Source organism: Chaetodon auriga, chromosome 16 (genome assembly GCF_051107435.1).
Source record: "Chaetodon auriga isolate fChaAug3 chromosome 16, fChaAug3.hap1, whole genome shotgun sequence".
NCBI lineage: Eukaryota > Metazoa > Chordata > Actinopteri > Chaetodontiformes > Chaetodontidae > Chaetodon > Chaetodon auriga.
Genome location: NC_135089.1, coordinates 13,103,955 through 13,130,044, shown reverse-complemented (window position 1 = coordinate 13,130,044; position 26,090 = coordinate 13,103,955). Strand labels below are relative to the sequence as shown.

The following is a 26,090-nucleotide window of genomic DNA, read 5'->3' as shown; positions in this document are numbered from 1 at the left end:
CCTACTGTCCTTCCCTCTTTTTCATCATTTTGTTTTAGTTAGCGTTCTGGCAGAGAGACTTGGCAGCTGTGCTCACATTGTGCCCTTCACAAGTAGGCTGATTATCAGGCGCATTAAAATGAGGGAATAGCTGTTTGACTCCTATAATGACACAATGAAAATGAGAATAAGGGTTGGTGCTGTGGAGAAGCTTGGAAGCAGAACAAATGATAGTTTTGAGAGTTGGGAGTGATATGCAGTAGCATTGCTAAGCTAAGCTGATGAATAATGCATAGCAAAACAACAGTTTGACAGAGTTTTTGGCTCTTCAGGAAAATGTTGTTATGTTGCCCCAAGGACAAAAAAAAAAAAAAGAGGAACACATCCGGACTCTGTAACTATAGAGTATATAACTAATGTCATGCTATGTGGCGCATTATGGTTTTAGCAGCTCATGCTAGCAGCTTTTAGCTGACACTAGTGAGTTACTGAGAAAATAAACGAGGAGATGGAGACAGGTGTGTGTTTGAATCCAAGTGTAATTGTGTGCATTGTGTGGAGCAGTTTAATGGAGGTCTGGGAATGTATGTGCAGGCAAGGGTGTGTATGTGTGAGCAAGTGTGTGTGTGTGTCAGGTAGTAATTAATAAAGACAGGAACATTGGCTCTCCTGCTGTGCTGACATGCCTACGAGAGACTTGCCACCACTCCAAACACTTGCACACACTGGAGATAAAGACAAACTTATTCCAATCAACTGCACCGGGGCTAGAACTTTCTCAGCCAGTGGAAAAGTAACTCAGACTTGATTTAGCCAGCCAAGCTTACTCTTAATTTCAGTGTCCTAATTTTGTACACGCTTCACCTGAAGGTAGCGATACAGAAAGGGTGCTATGCATTATTGAGTCCCTTCTTTGACTTCATTTCAGCCTAGCAGCACATGTGGATTAATATTGTAGTAGTCTGATAAGGACAAAAAATGAAGGATTGGAGTAGACAGTGAGAGGATGGGGTGTGTAGGCTTAGCGCCGTGGTGAGGTACTTTATTCACCTTCTGAACCCTTTACAAGGAAGTTCTAAGCAAAGTTAAGTTGAAGACAAATACCAAAGCCGAGTCAGGGTAAAACCATTTAGTGGGACGTGAACTTGCCGGGTTCAGCGCACCCTGCAAACTAACCATTGGACCTGCTGTGTGTGTTCCACACTCGCTGCGACAGAAGCAATCCAGATTTTCTGAAGTGACCCAACTGAGAAGAATGTAAAAGAAAATTATGGTTTACGGTTTTTATGGTGATACAGGTGATGAGGAATCACGCATGTGTGTTTGTTGTGTGAGCACCTGAACATAGCTGGATTTTTATTTTCCCGTCAACCAGACAGAAATCCTTTACTGACAGAATGCAGTACAGAAGACGGGGTCACAAAGCCGCCACTCCCATAACGTCAAAGAAAGGAGGAAAGGAGTAGTGAAAAGAAAAGCAAGGTCAAGGGAAACAAGGACAGTGTGTGTGTGAGTGTGTGTCTGTGTGTGTGTGTGTTTTTTCCTCTGTCTGTCTCATTTTAGTATGTAATGTTCAATTTGAATTTGGCAAGAGCATTTTATAGTGGCTGCAGTCACTTTTAATAACAATAGTAATGATAAAGCACGGTAGCTTTTAAACTGAAAAAATGAGGAATGTCAGCACACTCTGAAGCACAGGGGTGACTGTTGGCATTTCTCATGAGAACATGTAAAAGAACATAACAATAGCTCACTTCTACAACTTGAAAGTGGAAGTTAAGTTCATGTTATATTTCCCTTGGATTCGGGAGTTTTAGTCCACACACAACCCACTGAGAAGGGGTTCAGCCTGTCAGTCATGCTGCTGTCAGTCACCCCGTATCCCTGAGCCAGGGTGCCTTCTGGCTTATACTTGGGGAGGTAGAACTGACTGCTTTGGTGATTTGGGGCTGGTAGACAGGCTGTTGCGAGAGCAGGAGCTGAGTGGGAACTGTCACAGCAGCTCTACTGAGCCTGGGGTAAGATTTAGGCCACAATAGCACTTTGTTCCTTTGGTATCTGCTTGGGATCACAGTAGGCTGTTGACTTAGAACAAAGCATTTGTCGGAACAATTAATTAAAATAGCTAGAGGTGTATGCATTTTTTCCCAAACATCCTCCAATCTTGCATTATCATACATGCATATATGTATTTAGCAATACAGAAACAAAATGACTGTTAAGACTTTAGTTATAGCGACGTTAGAGGCACGGCCCCAGTCCACCACTTTGGTCGAAACTAAAATGTCTCAACAATTATTGGATGGGTTTGCAGATATCTATTGTGCCCAGAGGCTGAATCCTAATTACTTTGGTGATCCTTTGACCTATCCTCCAGCGCCACCAGCAGGTCAAATCACTTACTCCCTGAAATATCTCAATTTCTACAGCACAGACTGGCCCAACATTTAATACAAACATTCATAGTTTTCAGATAATGAATTTGAATGTGCCCCTCTTACTTTTCTTCTAGTTCCACCATGACACTTAACATATACGCAAATGTGAGCATGCTAACATGCTAAGCAGAGACAGTGAAATGGTACGAACACTATATGCTGCTTAACATCAGTCTATTAGCGTTGTAAGCATGCTAGCATGCTGAAGTTAGCGTTAAGCTAAATTATTCATGTTTGCTTCTGGTATGTGGCCTTAATTGGGCACATTTCCACACACCCTTCTACGTCCAATAGGAACTGCATCGGGCTGTCAAACAGAATGACTTCCCCCCATCATGCCCTGACACTTCTGCATCACTTAATGACGATGAGGAAACTCTGCAGAACACAGACTGAGACAAGGTCCGCTCGTGGATGCAGACGGTGTCTGTCAAAGTCAGCATATTCAAATAAATCTTTGTGTGTGGACTCGGCCAACAAGTCTGATTCTGATGTTACTAATTTGACTAATTTGTTTGCCCAATTACGTTGTGTTAAGAAATGCAAGCACAGCCTGAATTACAATGTTCTTTTTTTTCCCTCGGGTGAATGAAGCACTACATTTTTGCACCACCCGAGTGGTTGCTGTATTATGGACACAACTTGATTGCAGTTCGCACATAAAAATTCACTTGAGAACCACTGTGCATGTCTCAAGTCAACTCCCAAATCGCAGTCTTTGCTCTGTAATGGAAAGTTATGTAATGAAATTTTGACATTTCCCATTCCACTATCAAGAGATTAAAAGATGCTGTTTGGGTCTGCTTCAACACTATCAGCACACAATACAGAATGACTAACAGTAAACAGAGAGAGGGAGAACCGTCACCTTTCTGCAGGAAAATTAGCATCACAAATGGCTGGATCACAACCTATTGGTAATTCTTTTTGTTCTTAGTGTCTCTCTCCCTCTGTATCTCTCACTCATATTCACTCCCACTCTGTGTCGCCTCATTCATCTGCCGTGCTACTCTTGGCTTGTTTGTTCCCCTTTCATGAAACACCTGTGAAACTCAGGGATCCACTTGCCATGCCTACAATTACAGGCGTATATTTGGGGAGCCTAACCAATCACAAAGAAATCAAATGCCAGAGAGAAAAAGACACACAAAAAAGTGAAGAGAAGTTGATGCAGGCAGTCCAGCTAGTGTGCAAATGAAAGAGATCTTCCAGACTGTAGGCCATGCTGGCTGACTCATGTATATACACAATCACAATCAACATTAAATTATAAAGAACAGAGCAAAACCTCAGATCACAGTGGAATTCTCCTGTAATCGCTGCCACAGCCAAGCCCCTCTCTCGTTTCCTTCTCTTACTGAGCCCTCAGTCGTTTTTCTCCCTCTGTTTGTAACAAGGGATCATGTCAGCCCATTAGACCCCTGTTGAAATATGGATGAAGAGATGAGAGGGATGAGGGCTTAAAGTTCCCCTCTCAACCAGATCCTCTTCATCCCCATCTCCTCCTTCTGATCTCTGTTATCCTCACTCTTTTCCGTCCTTTCAGAGAGAGAGTGATGAGGGGGTTGTTTGTCCACCAGTCAGAGTAAAACCTGAAAGTCAATACAGTTCACGAATCACACACACTCTTCCCGGGAATTATCTAATTGCTCTGACAATGTGCTGACTCTGCATGTGCAAGTCTGTGTTTTTAATTGTCTCTCAACAATGGAATATAGTCTTTTCTTTCACCAGATGTTTAATCAAATTTAACTGAATAGTCCACCATGCAGTATCATTCTGGTCGGGGTTACTTAATTACAATTTTGGTTCTGGTTCACCCGGTTCATCTCAAGTAAAAATGTCCATTTGCATTTACTGAAAAAACACAGACTGGAAAATAAAAATAAAAACATGTATTATGAGTCCATATGGACATATTTTCGTATTTCATATGCTGCATTATGTGGCCCCTCAGAAGCTCTGAAAGCTACAAACTTACCCCAAAAGACTTCCAGCATGTCAGATTCACCCAGTGTTATTGTCGTGATTGTGCTGCTCTTTTTCTCTTTCAGTCTCTGTTGTTGCGAAATGGACAAGTAAGTAATGAAAGGGGCTGAGGTACAGATTGAAACAGACAGTTTCAAGAAAGATTACATGTTACAGAGATGGCAAATATGTATGTGGTCATCAGGATGGCAGGTTTGTCAGTTTTAAAGGGTGTGATAAATGTTTGAGCTCTTAAAGTAAGAACCTTAAGCCCACAGATCAACTGGTTGACGGGTCACTGGGCGTATGACTGTGGACTGTCTGTTTCTTATAGTGTCTGTTCTGTCAGGTTCTTTTTTCAATCTTTTGTTGTCGCATAATAACCTAAAGTACAGTGTGGGCGATTATGAGGAACAGGAAGGACATGGACCATGAATGTGTGCCCTGAACCTGAAGGCCACTCTGACATTGCACATCGCTCTCCTTAAATGAGACAGACCAACCTCCAAAGGTTTTGCTCATTGGAGTGTTCCTCATCAGAAGTAAATATCTAATTTCCAATATCCAGAAAGGCTAACTGGGCTAGCTTCAGATATAAAGCTAGCCTGGTCAAGTCCAGTTGCAATTGATTTGATTGATTTATTGTGATTTACCAGTGACTGATGACCACCTGTAATCGAATACGTGGTATGGACTATGATGTATGTGCTGTAGAAGTGCAGAATAAGAACGATCCAGCCTCTGAACTGGGACACAGGCTTCAAGTTGATCTATAAGCTGCTTCTGTGTTATAGGTGTTCCACACACTGAGGCCAAGCCAGTCCAGAACAGACCCACAGATGAATAAGAGATAAGGGGCAATGAGAAGTGTACATCCTAGGCTCTAACAGGACCGTCAGGCCATTTCATAACAGTTTGAGACACTAATTTACCCATTGGAAAGACACTTCCTGTTTGTCTTAGCTCCGAGTGCTCATGTTGTGAAGGCAAACAGGTACTTCTGATCTCAAGACACCGGAGAGAAGCTGACAATGACCGCTGCTCCTCTGACAGTCGCTTGCTGTCGTAGCGGCTGTAAGGAGGTGGGAAGTCGGTGGAGAGATCGCGGAGCAGATGGTATCACCATGTGTGTCCAGTCAAGTTGCTACTGAAGACTAAAAGGGCTTCAAATAGTTCTTCCATTTGGAGACACACTCGATTGTCCATAGTGCTTCTTGATGAGCACCAAGTGTGCAATAGTTGACAGATCGATTTTTTTTTTTTTTTTTGCAAATGTAAGGTTTTTACTTGTGACAAGAGATAGAATACATTACAAACAGAGAGAAAGACAGATGGCTGGAGGGAGGTTGAGAGCTGGTGAGGATGGTCGCTTGTCACATCAGAGTCTGACTAGTCCCTGCAGATGTCAGCAGCATAGCCCTGTCATCGCATCTCTTTTTCTTCCCCTCTCTCTCTCCGCCCTCCTGTTTCCAATACTCTGACCCTGTGTCGAATTCAAACTAATGGCTTGTGAGTACACTGCAGGCGTCACTATCCAGCAACCCACCAAACTCTCTAGTCTTTGTCTGTTTCCCTTCTCTTGCTACCTTTCCCTTTTTTCCCTACACACACCTCTTTCAAATTCCTCCACTCACTTCTTTTACCAACATCCATTTTCACCCCTGACTCGCCTCTATACTCTCCATTTATATTGGTCTCCCTCTGTCTGTCTTTCACTTTCCTCTTCTCCATCTCACTGAGTCATACTGTTCTCTCTCTCTCTCTCTCTCTCTCTCTCTCTCTCTCTCTCTCTCCTCACACACACACACACCAGTGCAGAAAGTATTGGCTTATATTTCCCATGGTGTCTGCAATACATTCAGCTTCAGTTGCGGCAGCAATGTACTGGAGCAAGGCACCTGCTGTGCTGAGCTGATATGAGGAGAAAGACAGATACACAGTCACACAAATGCAGACACATGCGCACCATGAGCTTTCAAATGCTCAAATATGGATGGAAAATGTAATCATCCTCTTTCTGTAAATGCAGCCACTGCGCATAACTAGAAACTTCTACACAATTACAATGTTTTACTGTTGCCCACATAGAAAAGTGCTTCTACAAACAGTGCACAAAAAACACATACAGGCTCACAGACATGAATATTGACACACACAGTTTGTGTTGTCTCGGTGGCTGAAGGCAACCCGTCTGCTCCCGTTGCCTTGGTTACAAGCCATAGGCTTGTCTTGAGAGGTGCTCTGGGTCTTTGCTTGCCAGGTCAGGCTGTGTGGTTGGCACTGTATGTGTCCGCCTGTCTGTGTTTCTGTCCTTCGTAGCCATATGTCCATGTCTGTTTATGCATCTGTGTGTTTGTGCATGTATGGGGCTGCTGTATATGTCTGTGCTGGTGTGTGTTTGTGTGTGTGTGTGTGTGTGTGTGTGTGTGTGTATCGCAGTAGCAGAGCGCACCACAAATTATGTGACACTTTCACCAGCGATAAACGAATCATGAGAGCAATTATGAAATTAGATTGCAGTTTCTTGGATTCACTAATGAGTCCACTCCCTTATGTTATTGTGGCATAATTGCTTATTTTTCTGCAAAAATGGCAGACAAAGTGTTTATTATTTGTGAGAGTCGGGACGGGGAGCACCACTACTGCTCATACACATTTGAATTGAGGCCTGAAGAATTGCTAATTTTTAAGTAGCACTGCTGTCAGTGCAACAGTCCAACGCCCAATCCTCAATGACACAGTCCCATGCTTATCAGTGGAGCATGCAGTCACTGATTTCACAGGGTTAGAGTCAGGGTACAGAACAGTTAAGGAACCTCCTCATTCATTTCTGCTGACTTCTAAGCTGTAATACTAGATTAAACCTGACTGTGTACTCCTCTGGTATATTTGAATTGACTAAAATCACAGCCCATATGTCTCCATATTGCTGAGCTTTTTGCTGTCATTGTATTATGTGCAAATTTTTTCTTCATGCGCATGCTTACAGAGCAGCCAGGAATGCTTATATTTATTATTTCGGGAATACATATTGAAAACTAATCTTCCATGTCCTTGTGTTTGAGGTAAAGCAGAAATTAGGCAAGAAAATGATTAAAGTAAATTAACTTATTCAATTTCTTGACTTTTATCTTGTCTTGAAGATGAGAGTGACTTAATAAAAAGTGTGCTTCAGTTGATAAAGGTAAAATTGAATAGAAAAACAGATTAAAGTGTTGCTACTCTGCCATGAACATTAATTCATTTCCTAGTATTCATTGACATTTGCACTGGCCAAAATAGACAATGCACAATTACAGGTGACACTCATCACTCTTTTCCATGTTCCTCCTGTACTTTAGCATTCCTGTTATAAACAGGCTATTGGAGGATAGCACAGCCACTGACTGGCAACCCCTCCATTCAGTTTTATCAGCGACATGGCAGAAAGGAGTGATCAGAGGGACCTAAACAATTAGTGAGTTTGCAAAAAAAAAAAATAGTTGCTTTTCCATCCACCATGATTACTCTCACAGAGTGGCTTCACACATTTGTTGAAACCACACAGGCCTAATTTAAATACAGCTGAAAATGAGAGATGCAACAAATGACTCTGGGTTATGACACTTGCTGCAAGAAACAAGTCAAGCAGACACACTAAGTGAGAGGTTGTAGTCATGATCTATTATTGGCATTGGCTGGAGCACAGGACGTGCCATTGCAGACAATAAATATTCACACCATGGCAAAAGTTGAAGGATGGCTGAAAGTAGAGAGCTGTGGAATAATTAAGTGAAATTGAGCTAGTTTTAGCAAAATCTTTCTTTAGCAAGCCAATGAATTCTGTAATGCTATCAGCTTTACTTTTGTAAACTTCAGAGCAAATTCACCTGTGCAATTATACCTCAATAAACCTCTTTTTTATGTTCTGCATCATTTTTATGTTTCCATCTATGCCTTCTGTTCATCCCTTCTCATGGCTTTTGGCAACATCACTGAGGAAATAACTGTGGAAATGTGCTCATGCTGCATGAGTACACACTCAGCATTGATCACATTAGATCATCACCTTGACTTTACGTTTCGTACTTCATGCTGTACCAGAGTGTGTGTTTCCTTGAATGAGGAAAGTGGCACGATATCAACTTTGTGCCGTGCACTCTGTGCTGAGCCCCGTTTACCCGCACGACAAGATCCTCAGGGTGTAAAGCAATCGTCTTTACAGCCTGCTAATTTTTCATGGTGCTAGAAGGCAAATCTACGGTCCTTGGACTTTGAGACCCAATTCTATTCACTGCATGACACACACCTTTCTGAAAACTGTTTTATTTCGAGGAAGGTCTTATCTTAAAGACTGCCAACATTGTTATCGAGCAAAGACGGATTTTTAGTGCAGGAAAATATGCAAAAATATAATTCCTCAACTTTCAAATAGAGTTTTGAATGGGAGGGGCCGAAAGTATGTAGCAAACTTTTCTTTGGCTGGCAAAGTGAAAGTTACATTCGCTGAGACAAGCATAGCACCACTAACAGAACATATACTGCAGTTTGCTTAAGGCTTTTAAGATGGTGGTTTACTTGTTATTCCAGGTGCTTTGCTGTGCATATGCCTCTTCGGCTGGAGAGCTTTAGGCCCACCGGTAGGTAGACGGAAAGGCTTTCTTGGGAACATTAAGTACTCTCAAGCATAGTCTTCTGTCATCATTAAAGATTAAATGTGGGTGTTTGCACAGATGTTATGGATAGTGAGGGGTTTTCTTCTTGTTTCTTGTCCCTCAGCTGTATGTCAGCAAAGGACTGCTCATACTTGATGAAAAGGTGAAATGTATATGAGAAGATAGAGATTAAGCAGGAATCAGCAGGAAATGTTAAAGCACAAATATGAGAGAGAAGGATGGACAGAGGAGCCTCGTGGACCAATAGGGAAGAAGAAACGAGGCCAAGCAGCCGGAGGGTCAGACAGAGAAAACCAGCCTACGAGCCACCCTGACGAGCGCACAGATAGGCTCATTGATCAATTTTCCCACAAGATACTAGGAAATTAAGTGGGATAAAAAGAGGAATGAGAGCAGAATGAGGTAGGTAGGGAGATCCCTGGCAGTGTGCCTCACTACTTCATCATGGAGAGGAACGCAGAGAGAGAGAGAGAGAGTGGCAGAGGGAAAGGCAAGGGCGCAATACAGCAGCTCCAGAGTCAAAACAAACGTGACTGTCTGATGCCAAGGACAGTGGGCAGACACACTCTTTATCAGCTTGAACACTGGTTGACCTGGAGATCTGTCCACGCCGACGGATTCTTCATCCAGCAGCTGGGACCCTCCTCACCCCGTAGCTGACGTAGTGACACATGCCACAACTATGGTTTCCTTTGAAGACAGTGAATTTGAAGACACATGCAACTAGATGGGACAGTGGCTGTCACAAAAAAAAAAAAAAAAAACCATGGTGGAGGAGGATGTGTCGGAGCAGGAGTGCTGGAAGTACTGGTTTACTACACATAAGTGTGTGTGTGTGTGTGTGTGTGTGTGTGTGTGTGTGTGTAACAGTGAGTGACCTATCATGCTGTGCTCTCATTGGGAGAAGAGACAGGCACAGGCTTCACTGCCACAGTGAGAAGCAGAATGTCATTTTGATTCAGGCTGAATGAGACTGATCCTGAGGGTTTTCACAGGAACACACACACACAGACACACGCATGCACATGCGGCCACTGAGGAGGGGAGCTCTGTCGAAAAGCCTCATTGTAAATTACAGAGATCTCATTCAGACATGAGTCATCCTGTTCTTAACAAGCACACACACACACACACACACACACACACGCAGCTGTTGATTTGGTGCATCCATTTAATAGAGTCATTGCTACATTTTCCATGGATTATATAAATGCCCACACTGAAACACACACAAACCCATTATTTTTACTATTTCACAGCAATGAAAAGAATCATACAGAAATAGAATTTGGGTCTTAAATTATTTACAGGGATAGGAAGCCAACTTATTATGCAGCCAACTTCTGAAGGTCTTCTTCATGCTAGGTCGTAGTGAAGCATTCTTTATGACATAGACTGTATTATAAACAGCGGACGGAGCTACCGTGACGCTACCCATTGGTTTGTGAAGTGCTGTTTTGAAGCCTTGAGCTTGACATGATGGTTGTTGCCATCTTGTTTTTTTGCGAGCAGGAGTGACCGTATTTGGACAAGAGGGTGGAGCTGGGGAGGACATGCATTGCTACGCCTCTATCCTGATTGAATCTGACTGAGATCTGGAGGACAAGCTGTGGTAGCAACTGAATAGGTATACTGAATATTGTGGACATGGACTTTCTCTGTATCCATTCAAATGCTGATATCAGTTGCAGTGAAAACCCTTTGGCATGCTTAATATTGTGCAAAGCATGTTTTGTTCACGTGGGACCTTGCAGAATTTCAAGTTGTAGTCATGTCACATATCAGACTATAGCTGGTCTTATGGTTATTCTCAACTTTAAGACTGTGACTCTAAAATGTTTAGATGCTTCAGCCAGCAAGGAAGGAATGAAGAATTTCCATTGGGACACAATAAATAAGAAATGCACTCAGGTAATAAATTGGTTTTACACATGCACCAGAGCCCTCCATTTTAACATTTTGATTATTAGAATAATTAGTTTTTCTTAAGATGTTTTCCTACTAAAGGTGTGGAACATAAGGTCAAACACAGGCTTCTTTGCTCCACCTTTTTTCTACTCGAATGCATCACTAAGGCAGACAGAAACAGCGACACAAAGTTAGGATCCTGAATTGTTTTCTCCAAAAGAGAGACAGGAAGCTTGATAAAGTTGGAAAGCCTCGAATAGAAAAAAAAAAAAAAGGATGAAAGAGGGGGGCAAGTGTATGACGAAATCTGTATTGACACAGAGGGACAGGCTTAAAAATAGGTAGAGACATAGAGAAGAAGAAGAGGGAAAAGATGAGAGGAGGTTAAAGACAGAGAGGAGGCCCTGTCCGCATCCTAAGAAGATTATACACACAGGAGCGAGAGGAGAAGACGTGATGCTAAAGAGACAGAAAGACTGAAACAGACAAATGCAAGCTGAACCCGCTCAGTCACACGTCGACAGTCTCTGGGAGGATTCTTGAACATTCCACATCCCACAAGTAATAGCTTTAAAAGAACAATCAAATTAAATGCTGCAGCTCAATAACAGCATGCCTCCCTCCCTTTCTCCGCAAAGCATCCACGGTGTCACACTCAGTTAGTGCCCTCCCGACATGATTAGGGAGTGACATGACCAGCCATCAGCTAGCGCTCTGGAATCAGCTGGGTGTGAGTCAGCCGCCTGCTGCTTCATTTCCCTGGAGAGGGAAAGGTCCGGGGTCAGTATGACAAAGAAACTGAACTCAAACCAGCGCTGAGTCACGTCACATGTCAGCGCAGAGGCTGCTGATACTGTTGGCTTTGATGGGTTGAAGGTGAGGAGTCCACAGGGGTGTGAGGGGTGGTGTTTTGCATATAATGAATGAGTGTGGAGGAGGTTGCATATTTTCTGGCAGGCTTGTATTCTTAACCTCTGAGCAATGAAGAGATGAGCAAGAAAGTTCAAAATGGGCACTGTGCATCGGCATCGCCTCTGTCCTTCGTCTCCTGTCTTGTGGTGGTAAACACTCAAACAATAAATCCCAAACAAGTCTTCTCCCATGCTTTTTGCATATCTGTGTTTATTTCTTTTCTCAGGCAGTCTGTCTTGCTCCTCCTTTCTCTGCAAGTTCATACTGTGCTTCTGTTCTTGGCTCTTGCTTTGCTAGCACAGAACCTCAGGGCAGGTTCTTTAGTTGAGCTATGGGAGTGCTACACACACACACATACACGTTCATTTATACACACGCACGGCTGATTGATTTTTCATTGCCTGTCGAGGTATAATGTGTCCCAAAGTGTTTGCGTTTGTTTTTGCTGGGAGGGCAAAATTGTCCATCGTTTGCTCTGTCACACTTGGGAATGAATGAAAAGCTGAGAAAAGGGAGAGATGGAAGGGAAAGGGGGCAGAGGCGACAGCTGGGAAAATTGAAATGATATCGAGGGAGGGGAGCTACAGAAAGAAAAAGAAGGAACGCTGTAACCCGAAGGGAGTCAGGCCCTCGAAGAAGGGGTTGGCGGTTCGATGAGGAAGCTAGGAAGAAAAGACACAGAGACTTCATGATAATATTTCTTTCCACACATTGTTCTGATATTATTTCTTCCAATTTCACTGTGTTACCCCCAGAGAGAAGTGCTAAAGAGATAGCAGAGAAAGTGGAGAGGAGCTAGCAGGATGGAGAGACTTACAGATTTGTGTGTGTGTGTGTGTGTGTGTGTGTGTGTGTGTGTGTGTGTGTGTGTGTGTGTGTGTGTGTGTGCATGCATGCAGCAGAGAGACATATTGTGAAAATGAATAACAAAGATCACTCTTAATCCCTGGACAAAAGGAAACAGTGTAGAAATGTGTATTTGTGCTGCACAAAGCATCGACGGTAGAACTTTTCTTAAAAGTGCACTTAACATTTCTTTCGAAGATGCTTGAGCTTCAGATCACTTTATTTTTCATTTTTAACTTTTATCTTTTGTTCTTCAATATTTCGTTGAATTAAAAATGAAGTGTGTCCCAGTGCAGGGCAGGTTCAGTGAGAGGTTACCCGCTGACATGAGATGAAACACAGCTGATAGCTAACTCTTGCTGCAGTGTTTTTATTTCAATGTGCACAAAGTTGCACATTTTCGCCAGGATCTGGTCCGATTTTTGTTTGAAAAGGGAAACAAATAAAATATTCTGTAAATGTGTTCATGCACTCCACTTAATCATCAGTGACAAAATGCATTTTTTCATTCAGGAGATCACAGATAATGTGGACTGCTTTGGCGCAAGGGGAATAGATTGAGCAGATGTGTTTATGCAGATCAGGGATACAGCATGCAATTTTGCTACTAGTTTTATCATAAAGTCATGCTTTTTTATGCCCAGGCCACCTCTCATCACAAATGCTCAAAGAGCAATATTTAGACACTAATTTTTGCGGCGGAGGTGTTCAAACAGGTTTCTCTGAAATCACAACCAACCCTTGTACTGTATGTTGGCTTTTGCCTTACTCACGTTGGTATGAATCTTTCATGAGTACAGCTTTTGGAAGAATTAATGTAGAGTTTGTGTTGGGTTGGATTCATTAATATAAATCATGTCAGCCACAGTTGCTTGTAAAATTGGTTAATGCCTTGGATTGGTCACACGAACGTGTTTGCAGCTCAAGCTGGGCGGCATGCAGCTGTATCGCATGCCACACAGAGACACATTTCCCACATCAAACTACGAGTGAGCATAAGTTCTGCAAGTGCAAAGTTCATAGAACAAAAGACTTAAAGCTCATTGTGTGAATACATAAAGCAAGACAAAAAAAATGAAGACTTAAGAGGATGGAGTATAGAACTAAGAACATAAGCTGTCAGCTTAAGATATGAAAGAAGTGAAATGCTGTAAAATACTTTTGAACCGCATGACACACACACACACATACACACACACACAGAGTTCATAATATAAATTTAGGATTTTCATTTTCATTTTTTTCACATTTGCAAAACATCAAAATGACATAAAAATGATCTTATACACACATACAGTGCAGTCTGTGCATTAGCAAATATGGTGCAGGTGTAAGCCGGCTTGTAAATCAAACATAGTGTTAAATATGCTTGGAAAACAATATTTTAAGCAAAATTATGTCTTTTATTTGTTTTGTAACTATTTCGAAATTGTTTATGACATAAAACGAAACAAATCTGTGCCCATACTGCTGTGTCATTCACCATTTTAAATAAATATCACAAAAGGTGTCCTGTGCCTTGGCAGGCAGTAGTATTTACTCTGTCAGGTTTGATTTCGTGACTCATACTAGTCATGTAGCAAAAATAGCTTGGCTGGAAACATACTTCTCATCTTCATTTTCATTGATGAATTGCTCACTGGCAGTGTGGCGGCTCTGTGACCTCGTAGCTTGCGTGATGCGTTGCGTACATGCCGTGAATGAGTCAGTTCTGCATACACTGAAATGTGTGATGTGAATCTGTCTGTTTGTTCATACTTAGGTGAACAGAAGGCGCCAAGTCAAACATTCATAAAATGTTGAAAGTAGTCTTGACAGTACAACACTGTATTTTCAAAAAAGATTATATATAGGTGTGTGTGGGGGTGTGGACGTTCTTTATTTGAATGTGTGGCAGCAGTATTTCTCCAAATGTATTATTCAGAATTATTGTAGAAAAAGACCCTGTGAGACAAAACTGAGAAACGGTGAAGAATAAAACAATGCATAATGTGAAACGAATGCCATCGTACTTGCAAATGTCAGTCAATCTTATGTTGTCTAAAATGAACTAAAGCTAAATGACAATAATACTGACTGGATCCTCTCAGACCATCAGAGCGTGTAGCTTTATCCGCACTTTTATTTGAAACCATGGCTGTGCTGGTTTACCCACGTTTGAAGTTTCTTTGGTCTCTGCTGGGACATCATCCTCATGCCAGGGCTACTGTATCCTGTTAACACGGAGACAACCCACCACCCACTTGCTTTGTGCGGGACTTAAAACAAACGCCCCCCCACATGCTGAAGCAGGCTGAAGCCTTCATGGCACAGAGGGGTGGATCAGCTTTTAGAGGATAAAGACACTTTGAAACTCGCTATTATCACAAGTTGGCTTGAATCTAAACTACTTTGCTTATAACCTACGTTCCCACTATGTTGTATTAAACACTATTGAAGCTGAAGTGCCCCTTCATGCTCTGTTAGATATTTTAACCAGGCTCGTAATATTTGCAGATAACTTTTGAATGAGGGGATGAGGAGAGAGGTGTGAATGAAGACAGAGACGTGGAAGTTCAACGTAAAGAGGTTCAACTTGATTGAAGTTTTAAGGAAAAGGATAAAGAAGGAAAAGTAAGTAAGTAAGATAATTTAAGGCAAAACGTAAGATAACTTAAAACTGAAAATTTGAATAAAATGACTGACAGCTCTTTTAAGGGGACTAAAACTGAACAGTACTATATTTTGTACTATATATAAATGAATATTATCTATTATATAGAGTGTGCTTGAAACACATATGTCCATCTGTCCATGCATTGCTTTGACAGGTCCATGACCCACTCTTTCCTTTATCACTACAGCCCAGCTTGAAGCATATACAATGTGTGTGTGTTGCTGCACATCTCTCCTCAGCTGCTATGCTCCTTAACCCCAGTCCTGTTAATACGTGGTTCGAGAGGATTAGCATCATGGTGATCCTGCTCAACTGTGTGACACTGGGCATGTACCAGCCCTGTGAGAACATCGACTGCACCTCGGACCGCTGCCAGATACTGCAGGTAAGGTAGACCCCTGTGTGTGTGTGTGTGTGCGTTTGCCCGTGTGTGTAAGAGCTGTATGTCATTGCACTGATGAAGAGATGGAACAAAACAATCAATTATTTGACATAAACTCAGAGCAACTCACCACTCTTCTTGTCATTATTCCTCAAGCTGCGATGCAGACAAGCAGTGCAGCTAGAATACTTCCCTCCTGGAAGGTTTATGTTTCCTCACACGCTCTGAAGAGGGAATTGGGACTTCATTTGTTTTAATATAGTCTTGTGGAGCGGCATGTGATTTTGTCACTTCGTGATGAGAATACACTTGTGGAGAAGAGTACCAGCAGTTGAAATTGCTGTTGTGGATGACCACAAATGCCACAGCTGACAAAGTTTGACCCACAGGTTTTGATTCTACTTCTGCTGCAATTTATTGTTTATTCACGTCTGAGTTTTAGCCTGTACTGATGAGATTTGATCTGCTCAGAAACTTGAAAACTGGTACCATTTCATTGTTCTTATGCCACAGTTGTCCCCAGAAATGTAGCGCTGTACTGCATACATGCACCCAGCTGGTCCCCATGGGATGAATTTTAATGCAGTTATTCTGCAAATTATCAAGATAACAGGAAACAGTGCACATCACCCTCAAGATGAAGTAAAATCTTTGTAGATGAGTGGTTTCATGTGCTTTCCTTATCACCGCTTGTGGACATGACTGATCCTCTAACAGGTCGTTAATGACTAAAAGAGTAACAGGTTGAGCTTTACTCTTATGATGTTAAAACACAGAGTATTTTATTGCATTTGCTCATGCTAATATTTTGCTTTTGTTTCTGTTTGTATGCCGTGTAGGGCTGATGTGGGTTATGTGTCACTACTATAATTTGCCATCTGGCTGAAGACTCAGAATGTCCCTCTGGGATTGTAATTGCTTTTCATTGAAGGAAATTTGGCAGGCTCAGTATCAGGTGTGATAAGGATGACCTAATTCTGCCTCGCGTGTTTTTCTGTTTATTTATTTTTTGGTTGGTCTTGATCTGCATTGACTGAAAATCTATCTACAGTCACCTGTATTGAGGTGTCTGCTTTTGTTTTGTCCCGCATGCTGCTGCTCTGTTGACCGATCGTGCCGCCATATCTCGCTTGCCGACACCACATTAGGGTGGATTATCATATCAAATTAAGCCACCCAGACCAAACTGTAATAGGTTTATTTATGTCACTGGATTTCCTCTTCATTGTGCAGAGATTTCATATAAACATTCATTGCAGTTTTACAACAGCTTCACCAACTCTCTTCCTCCTCCTACCTCTCCATCCAGTACCATCTTTACTCCTCCAATTCCCCCATCCTGCACTCTCGCTCTCCCTCCCTTCCTCCATCCTTTGTCTCTCTAACAAGCATATTGTCTCCCCAGGAAGTGTGAGGGGTCCTGTTCTGGTGGTTGCTAATGGTAACAGGAAGGTTTTTGCTGACAGAGCTGAGATTGTTAAAGTGGCCCTCACATGCTTCTCTGGCCCCGCTGTGAAATGTAGTGTCCCCACCTCACTTCCTGGAGTTAAGAGACAAAGCAACAACCACAGACAATGCATAATGTGTGGGGGGTTGGTAAACCTTGATCAGGAATAGTTCGACATTTTGGAAAACACACCCTTTCGCTTTCTTCCCACAAGCTAGATGAGCGATAGATCCTCCTCTCATATCTGAAGGGTAAATATGAAGCTGGAGCCGGAAGCAGCTTAGCATGAAGACAAGGGTCTGGGCTAGCTAGCCTGGCTTTATCCAAAGGTGACACATTCCTAGTATTCCTAGTGGTTGCCTGGTGGCCACAATGCTTCAGGAAGTCACTGCCTTCAGCTGAAAAAATAGTGCTGCACGTAGCGCGTAAAACCACAACACAATATGTCATTTTAACACTTGGTTTTTTTGTACTGATTAAAAAAAACAAGATATTGCATGTAAATTGGTGAGCTTTGTTTGTCCAATGCCTCAGCACGAAGAAGCAAACTGCTGCTGCATGGCCAGTCACAACTAGCAGTGTAATTTGGGTGGTCTGACTCAAAACCTGACATCTCTCATAATCACAATGTGGTTTTAATTTGAACTGAATAAATGACACTAGGAAATGCAAATAAAAAGTTAAATGGTGATATTGGTTCAGATATTTTAATGAGTATTTCCAGTTTAAGCCAAAAAAGTTAACAGGTTCACAGCCAGAAGCTGCCATTGAGGATGGAAATTGTAGTCAATGTAAGGAGGTGGAGGTCCTCTCAGCCAACTCTGGCCCAATTTAAGTCATGTCTGTATTTGCATAGTCATCTTGCACAAATGCAGAGCTGTTATTCTACCCAAAATGAATTTGGATGGACTCATTATACCGTTAAAGCAGCACCTGTTCAACCTTTTTAAAGGAGCTTCAAATGTTCAGACACTTTGTAGAATGACTGTGTCAGCTCCTGTCCTGTTAGTCAGCGAGTGTGAAACGAACATTTGTCCTCATTGTGCCTTTGGATTTATACACTGATTACTCTTGTCATTTACTCATTCCACAAGTAGAGTAAGACACACATGCATATTTTATTTTAAATGGTCCACCATCACCATCCTGATGACCTACTTACCACGTCGGCTCCTCCTGCCAAATAAGCAGCACGATGACAGCATATGAAGTAGCTTCCACACCAGCTACTATTTCAAATCATGAAAAGGCCCATCACAAGACAGCCTCAACCTCTTTACAATCATGTGAACGATAAAACCTGATAGGCTGACTGAAGAGGAAGCTGGCGCTAGTGACAAATAACTATGATGAATTCATTCCCCTTTCACTCAGAGTGGAGCGCGACAGGGATCCAACTGGTGCAGCCAATGTCGGATTACATGTGAAGCGTGCAGGCTGCATTATTTATCAAAACATCATTTAAACAGCATGTGAGACTGATCTTCTCATCTTTCCCATTGCGTGCTGCCAGCTCTGTATGCTGTCTGTGTGTGTGTGTGTGTGTGAATGTCTGCCAGTGAATGAGCAGAGGAACACACATGTTGGCTTCAGATGCATTAAAAGGCACATATGTATTATGGCTTTATATACACGCAGAAATATGCTTGCACAAGTGCAAAAAAGCACAGATTTATACACTCACAGTCTTGTCCACCCACAAGCATGCTCATGTTCACACACCCACAAGTGCACAAATTTAGATAGCTGTTCATCCCATCTCTTGACTCTTGCTATTTCTGACTCAGACAAAACAACATCCCCTGGCACAGCCAGTGCTGCAACATGAATAAATCCCCGAACTTTCACACGTCATTTATCTCATTCAACAGCAACAAACACCATCTTGCAATTGTTCATCAATGCTGAGTGAAAAAAAGTCTCTCTCCTCCATTTGAAGAGTAATACTCTTGGTTGTCCAAATGCGCCACATATCAGTGTTTTCTACAGCGCTGCGGGTTATTGTTGAGGCTCTAGTTTGTCATTTAACTTCTGCCTGAAACTCTAAAAAGGCAATAACTTTGTGGAAAATTGTTTCCCTATTGCAGCATGTCTATTGGTTTGTGCAATTTGATTTGTTGAGGGCACAAACTCTATTTTCGGGGCATACTAACTGTACTTTAGCAGCCTACAGCAACATTTAGCTGGAAAGTTCTTGTGGTCTTTAAAAATCTGTATGTTTTCAGCATTTTAAAGGCTTCTTTATATTTATCCATGCTTGCTGTCAAATTACTTTAAACTTATTAGAAACTGGGTTGCCTCAACCTGTCAGCTAAAGATTAAATTTGTCTCATAATTGTTGCTGCCCTGAGACTCTAACCAGCTTAAGCTGCTAGCTTATCTGTAGATGTTTGAAGAGCAATTTAAATAGGTGAACACTCTTGTGTTTTGGTCCAAACCCTTTATTTTGTATTTGGTCAGCAAAGCATGCATTTCAGTAGAACTTTGAGAAGGAACAATAGCAGAAAAATTGTTACCCCACTTGGAATAACGTAGCGAAATTGTGTTTCCCGATCGTATATGATTGTATCCTTTATACAATCATGTGTTCACACAGTGGTGAACCTCCCTCCATCCTCGCTTGTGAATGACTGAGCCTGTTAACATTAAAACTTTCCCGGTCTTTTGTTGCCCCTGTCCAACCTTAGAGAGCAAATAATGACATTCTGTATTATTTATGTTTCAGACAGCGTCCCAACCTTTTAGAGCCAGGCTTGTACAGCTAATGACTGTTTAGCAAGCGTATTTGAATTTCCAGGCTTTGGAATTCTCTGTGTCAAGAGGTAGCAGGCAGCTTGAGTTGTATGTAGTAGGAATATGTAACGAGGCCGCAAACACAGTCATACAGCCTAAGGCAAAGCACTGGGAAAGAGTTTTGTCTGAAAATACAATAGGAGGTTTAGCTAGTGATCTGAACATAATAATGCAAGCAGGACATGGCAGAGATATGAGCTCATCTCTCTCTCTCTCTCTCTCGCTCTCTCTCTCTCTCTCCATTTATCTCTCACTGTCTCCTTTCTCTTCGTCTTTGTCTTCCGTGAGGATTGACCTGGATCTTCCTCACTTTCTGTTTCCTGTTCACTTCTTTGTCTTCTTGTGGTTCAAGTGTTGCAGTGTGGGCTGGTGCACATTGGGCACCATATTGTGTGGTCTTATATTAGTCCAGACACATGATCTCAGTGCACACATAAACACATTTAGCTCTTTTACACCATTCAAATCACAACGTTACCTGTAAACCGGCCTCAAGCCACAGCCACCACTGCTAGAGAGCACACACGAAGAGCACTGTGAGCTGTTCATAATTTATGGTGTTTAAAGGGACATTTTGATGGAAAAACTTGCCACACTCACTGAGATGGATTGCCTTTGAAAGGTGGAAAAAAAGAAGGTCATGGATTGTTCTGAGGTGTTTGAATATATAGGGATCAAAATAAAAGAAAAACTGCTTGAGGCTTGAGAAGTGTGCACATGTGCGTCAGGGTACATGTGCCGTTTTATTTTTAAGCTTTTCATTTCATGTGGTGCCATCGAACTAAATCTTTTTTTTTTTTTCTGTTTCCTGAAACAGCGCCCAGGCTTTTTCTTTGAAGCAAAATGTATCAAATGCATCTTTTTCCTCACTGTCCTCCATCTTGCCCCTCTGTCCTCTTGTAGGCCTTCGATGCATTCATCTACATCTTCTTTGCATTGGAGATGGTGGTAAAGATGGTTGCTCTTGGGATCTTTGGCCGTCGTTGCTACCTGGGAGACACCTGGAACAGGCTGGACTTCTTCATCGTCATGGCGGGGTAAGCAACGATGTCATAATATCAGCATGAATTCTCCTTCTATTAAAGCTTGTATATCGTGTTGTTTAGGGAAAAGTGATGTGTTGACGGTTTCCTTCAAGCATTTGCTCTTGAAGTCAAGACATAATAGAGAGTAAAAGAACTCAGCATCTTACTGTGTGTCTCACATCACATTTATTTGAAAGCTAAATCAGACAAATGTATCTTACTGAATTCCTAATCATGGCAACCAAGCACCTCATATTGTGCTCCAGGGAGTTTGTCCTCTGTTGAAAAATGAGAGCATCAGTCACTTCAACAAATGGCAAATAACAAGATGTTTACATTCAAGTGACGAAGCAGCCATATGGACCGTAGAGTGACATTATCATAGAAAAACATGAATAACTATACAGTAAGTAACAACATACAGTTCAAGATCAGAACAGGCCTTGATCTTGAATCAATGACTCGAAACGATTTTTGTAGGCACTGACAAACGATGATGTTCTGTCGATTGCAGGTTCATATCAGAAAACGCTTGTATGTGTCATTCTGTATGGAAATGACAAGCAGTGTACTCTGACATTTAATTTGCTCCAGAACTTGTTTCCTTGCTCTGATTGTAGCGGACTGTCAGTCCAGTCTTGAGTGTTTCTTACAGTGTAACTATTTGTTCATGGGTTTTCCAAGCTCTTTATTAAAATCAGAGAGACGATTAATAAAGCTGCCAGTTGCTGTTAAGTGCTGCGTGATTTTCAGTCACTTCAAACATTTTCACATTCACAACTCTGTGTAGCAGTGATGATGCGGTGTGACAGGTCACCAAAACTGTCTCATAAATTAGTAACCTGTCAGTCCATGTGACTTCATGTTTACAACCTCTGGTCTGTGTGTAATATGTCGGTGGCAACACTAAACAGACCAGAAGGTTAAAACCGAGGGAACCAAAGTCCAGATGTGAACAAATGTCTAGTCTTCATCCACTAATTCACAAGTCTGCAAAGTTCATACAAGTCCAGTTTTTATTGCTAATTAATATTATAAGCCTTTATGGGCTTCATGCCAAGATATAGTCAAAATTTTAACTTTATAGACGCAAACTGAGTAAGAATATTCTTCATCACATAAAGCCATACAGACGTTTTACTGGTAGACTCATCGCACAGCAACATTGTAGCAGCAGACGGGGCATGTGTGGGGTGTCCTCTGAGAATAAAAGCGTAAGGCGACAATCTCTGGTACTCTGCCACAGACACTACAGTCTAAGAGGAGCCTGGGCATACAGTATAGGGTGTTCTCTAGGAGGAAGATGAAAACGTGCAGTCATTTTTACAATCCTTCCATACTGATAAACACCAGAATACTTTAATCCAGGGAGTAGATGGCACAAATGTTGCATCGGTGTTTTGGAAGAGCACGTATTCGACAGGAAGAAGGAATAAAATGAAGGAATGAAAGATGGAAACTGGGAATTCAAAAAACAAGACCATACAAATCCATTATCATATTGCGCAAGTTGTTACATAAGATTGGCTTGTTCTTACAAAGTGGCCATCACACACACTGTTACCACAGGACACACATACACACATGCAAGATGAATGCATGTGTCCCAAAACATGTGCAAACACACCTGCTCAAACACCTGCTATGAAGGAAGTGAAATGAGAGCCTCAGACACAGGGGATAAAGCAAGTGTGTGTGTTTGTGTGTGTGTGTGTGTGTGTGTGTGTGTGTGTGTGTTTGAAAGAGAGAGAAAGACAGATGGATTGAGAGAGTAGCTGGTATAATAGAAAAGAAAGGCAGAGCAACAGACTTACCAGGGTAGGTGGAGGGGCATCCATCTTCATTTGAACATCCCCGGTGGATGCTCATAGTTGTGTGTGTGTGTGTGCCTGTGGGCGTGTGTGTGTGTTTGTGACACAGAATTACACACAGAGATTACAGTCTGCCAGTGCATGCCTTTTGAGTTTATTTAATCTGTGTATGTGTGTGTCTGTATATGCATTTGTGCGAACGCCTCGGTCTTCGTTGTCCTCTTGGCAGCATCCATCAGATTAGCGCGTAGGCTAATTGCAGAGGGCAGTGCCAAACTTGCTAGGCCAAATCACAGCCGACAGTCTGCTATGAGCTCCATGTCTGTTACCCGCGGGCACCACCTCGTTCTCTCACCCTCCTCCTTCCCCTCTCTCTCTCTCTCTTTCTCTCTCCCTTTCTTTTTTCACACGCTTGGATGAACATTCTCCCTCGTCGTCCCCCGGTCAGACCCCACACAGACCAGGCTTTGGTCCACACATCCACACAGGCGCTAAAGGGGGCTTGATGCTTTTCCTCCTATAGACTGCATATTTTATTTTGGCCTAATCCACTGCACTGCAACTTGTGTTTCATCCTGGTATCTGCAGCAATAACAGAAATACTGCAGCACATCTTCTTGTGTGTGTCCACTGAGATTCCTGATGCCGGGATGAAACATGACCCTTTATGCAAGATGTCAGTTTTGCCTTCCATATTTATTCTAATGTATGTCTTAGATGGGTTGAAAACATGTACCAGGTGAAAGTATGTTTGTATTTAAGCATATGAAGGAGCTGTAATTTGACTCAACCTGGTGGACACACACCTGGTGCATCTTGTCACATTTGTCTGCTAAGAAGCAATGATCTGATTGTGTTTTGTGGACCTGTCCTTCCAGCCTTCAGTAGCTTAGCTATAATGCATAATTAAACAGGACACTTTGGTGCTGCAGCTGCACTTCACGATTTTCATTACTTTCCTCCGTTTCTTTTTTCTCTGTCAAAAGCAAGAATGTTGTTTTTTATCTAAATGATGCAGGAAAAACTCACACAGACTTCGATGGTAACTTTGATGAAGACATGTTAACTTGTCAGTTAAGTCACTGCAGATTTGTCTGGATTCAAGACCCAGACATTTTCCTTGTCTCGTGTTAACTCTGTACTGTTCCTACTAGGTCTACCCTGGGTTTCCCTTGATGCTCTGCATTTCATATCGATATAAACATGCATGCATGCACGCACACACAAACACACGCACACACACATTAGTCACATAAAAGCATAAATGAGATGAAGGCATCATGTGCAAAAAAGGAATGTGAAAAATAGAGAACAATCATAAAAAGAACGCTTCCGGCAGTCCACTAATTACCCTCCCAAACACAGCGGCCTGATTGATGTGTACAGGAAGAGACACTTCTATAGAGCACACACTCACACTCACACTCACACACACACACGCACACACACACCTACAAAGACACACATGTCTAAAGACCCACACACATACAAGCACATCTGTTATCTTCTGTTCTCGCTTTCACTTTATTTGCTGCTCTTTCCTCCAGATGTAATTTGATCCTAACAAAACAATGCATGTGCTTATCCATGCGACTATCTAAGCTTTCGTGGGTATCATCTATTTAATACTTTAGTACTCACCCTTTAACCTTATCATGCGACATAAAATACCTCAGTTTTTGTGCCCCTGAGCTCAATAAGGGGATGATATGCATGTTTTAATTGCTTCAAAAACTCCCTTTTGACATTTCAGCCTGCTGTTTAGTCTCTCAGCAGCCCACATCAGATCACTGGAGCTTTCACAGATACTATAATGTTTGAGGCAGGTTGTAATAACACCACTATTCCCAGCTGGAAAAGCCTGGCCCCAGAACAACTGTTACGCTCGTCTCTATGCTGTAACATTTTCATCAAGCTGCTGTTTGGCATTTCGACTACACTGGGAGAAGAAAACTGCTGTATACGTCTACATCATTGTAAAGATGCATTCCTTCAAGTGTGAGGCTCATGAGCTTTACGTTCAGAGCAAAAGAATTGGACTGTTGCCTCAAGTCTGAAAGGAAGAAGGATAAAAAAAAAAAAGTGTGATCTAACTTCCTCGCATGTCTCCGCAAATCTGGTTTTAGACATTTCACTGCTATATGAATAAATTCTTAGTTATTAAAGTTAAAACAGCTTGTCAGCTGTACAGCATTTCAAACCCTTGTTACAACAAGTAATCCTACTCAAGTGTGAGCCGGGCTGTTACTCTGTTGGTGACTGCGCTGTGGTGCAGGGCAAATGGAAAGAGCTTGCCTGTGGGATTAATAAAGTATCACATCACTGTAAATGACATGTTTCCTAAGACTATATATGTGAGAGACAGGGAGCTTGGCTTGTTTTGTCAAGGCCAGTGGATGTGCTTTGGGCATTATTAGCTCGCGGTGCTGTTGCTGCCGCTAGTGTCAGGCTGTCCCAACACTGTTGTTGCCCTGGGCTCATCAATTCTGTGCACAGACATGCTTAACTGCTATTACACAATGTACACAAATTGCACACATATACGTGCACGCAGAGGCATTTCTGCTCTCGTTTAAAACACGTCGACTATAAAACTGATTCATCCACCTGAACCTTGATGGTAACAGTCATATGGTGTAAGTGTGGTTTTGTTTTCAAGCATACACACACTGCTTTCACATACACATGGCAAACCGTGTCCATTCTCCTGTGAAAGTGGTTTGGGTTTGGGGGCACAAACAGCTTAGCCGTGCTGTGGAAATGACTTGCTAACAGATGCCAGGCTCTGACTGAGCCACAACATCCTGCAGGCAACACTTAGAATAGAATGAATCCCTCTTTTCCCGCTCTCTCTTTCTCTTCCTCACCTCCCTTTCATGTTATTCTCCCCCTTTGATGCTTTGTCACTTTATCCCCCCACCACTTTCTCTGGAGTGTTGCAGCGCTCTTTGCATTACATTCCCCGTGCCGTTGAGGCTCACACAGCTCTTGGAGGGCACAGGTGAGACGATATCAAACAATACGAATCGTGTGCATGGATCTCTGGTTCCAGGTGGAGCCACGGCAATCCTTTTTTGCCATATTTTGAGCCAGTAGCATACCTGGGTAACTACAGAAAGGTTAAATTCTCTCTCTCACTCTGTTTTCTCTGTCTTCTCGTCTGTTTATCCAGAATGGTAGAGTACTCACTGGACCTGCAGAACATCAACCTGTCGGCCATTCGCACGGTGCGGGTCCTCCGGCCCCTCAAAGCCATCAACAGAGTGCCAA

The 26,090-nt window shown here is 42.3% G+C and overlaps 1 protein-coding gene across 3 annotated transcripts in view; it reads left to right on the top strand.

Moving 5' to 3' along the window:
- The window catches only part of LOC143334675 (voltage-dependent T-type calcium channel subunit alpha-1I-like), a 142,928-nt gene that overhangs the window by 57,426 nt on the left and 59,412 nt on the right, over positions 1–26,090 (top strand). For 2 of the 3 annotated variants that reach the window (XM_076753577.1, XM_076753575.1), the window contains exons 3-5: positions 15,636–15,747; positions 20,888–21,021; positions 25,993–26,090. In XM_076753577.1, coding sequence (XP_076609692.1) covers positions 15,636–15,747; positions 20,888–21,021; positions 25,993–26,090 — 344 coding nt within the window. Of the gene's footprint in view, positions 1–15,298; positions 15,320–15,601; positions 15,748–20,887; positions 21,022–25,992 lie in introns of those variants that run through there. The other variant, XM_076753578.1, reaches the window with a different exon arrangement.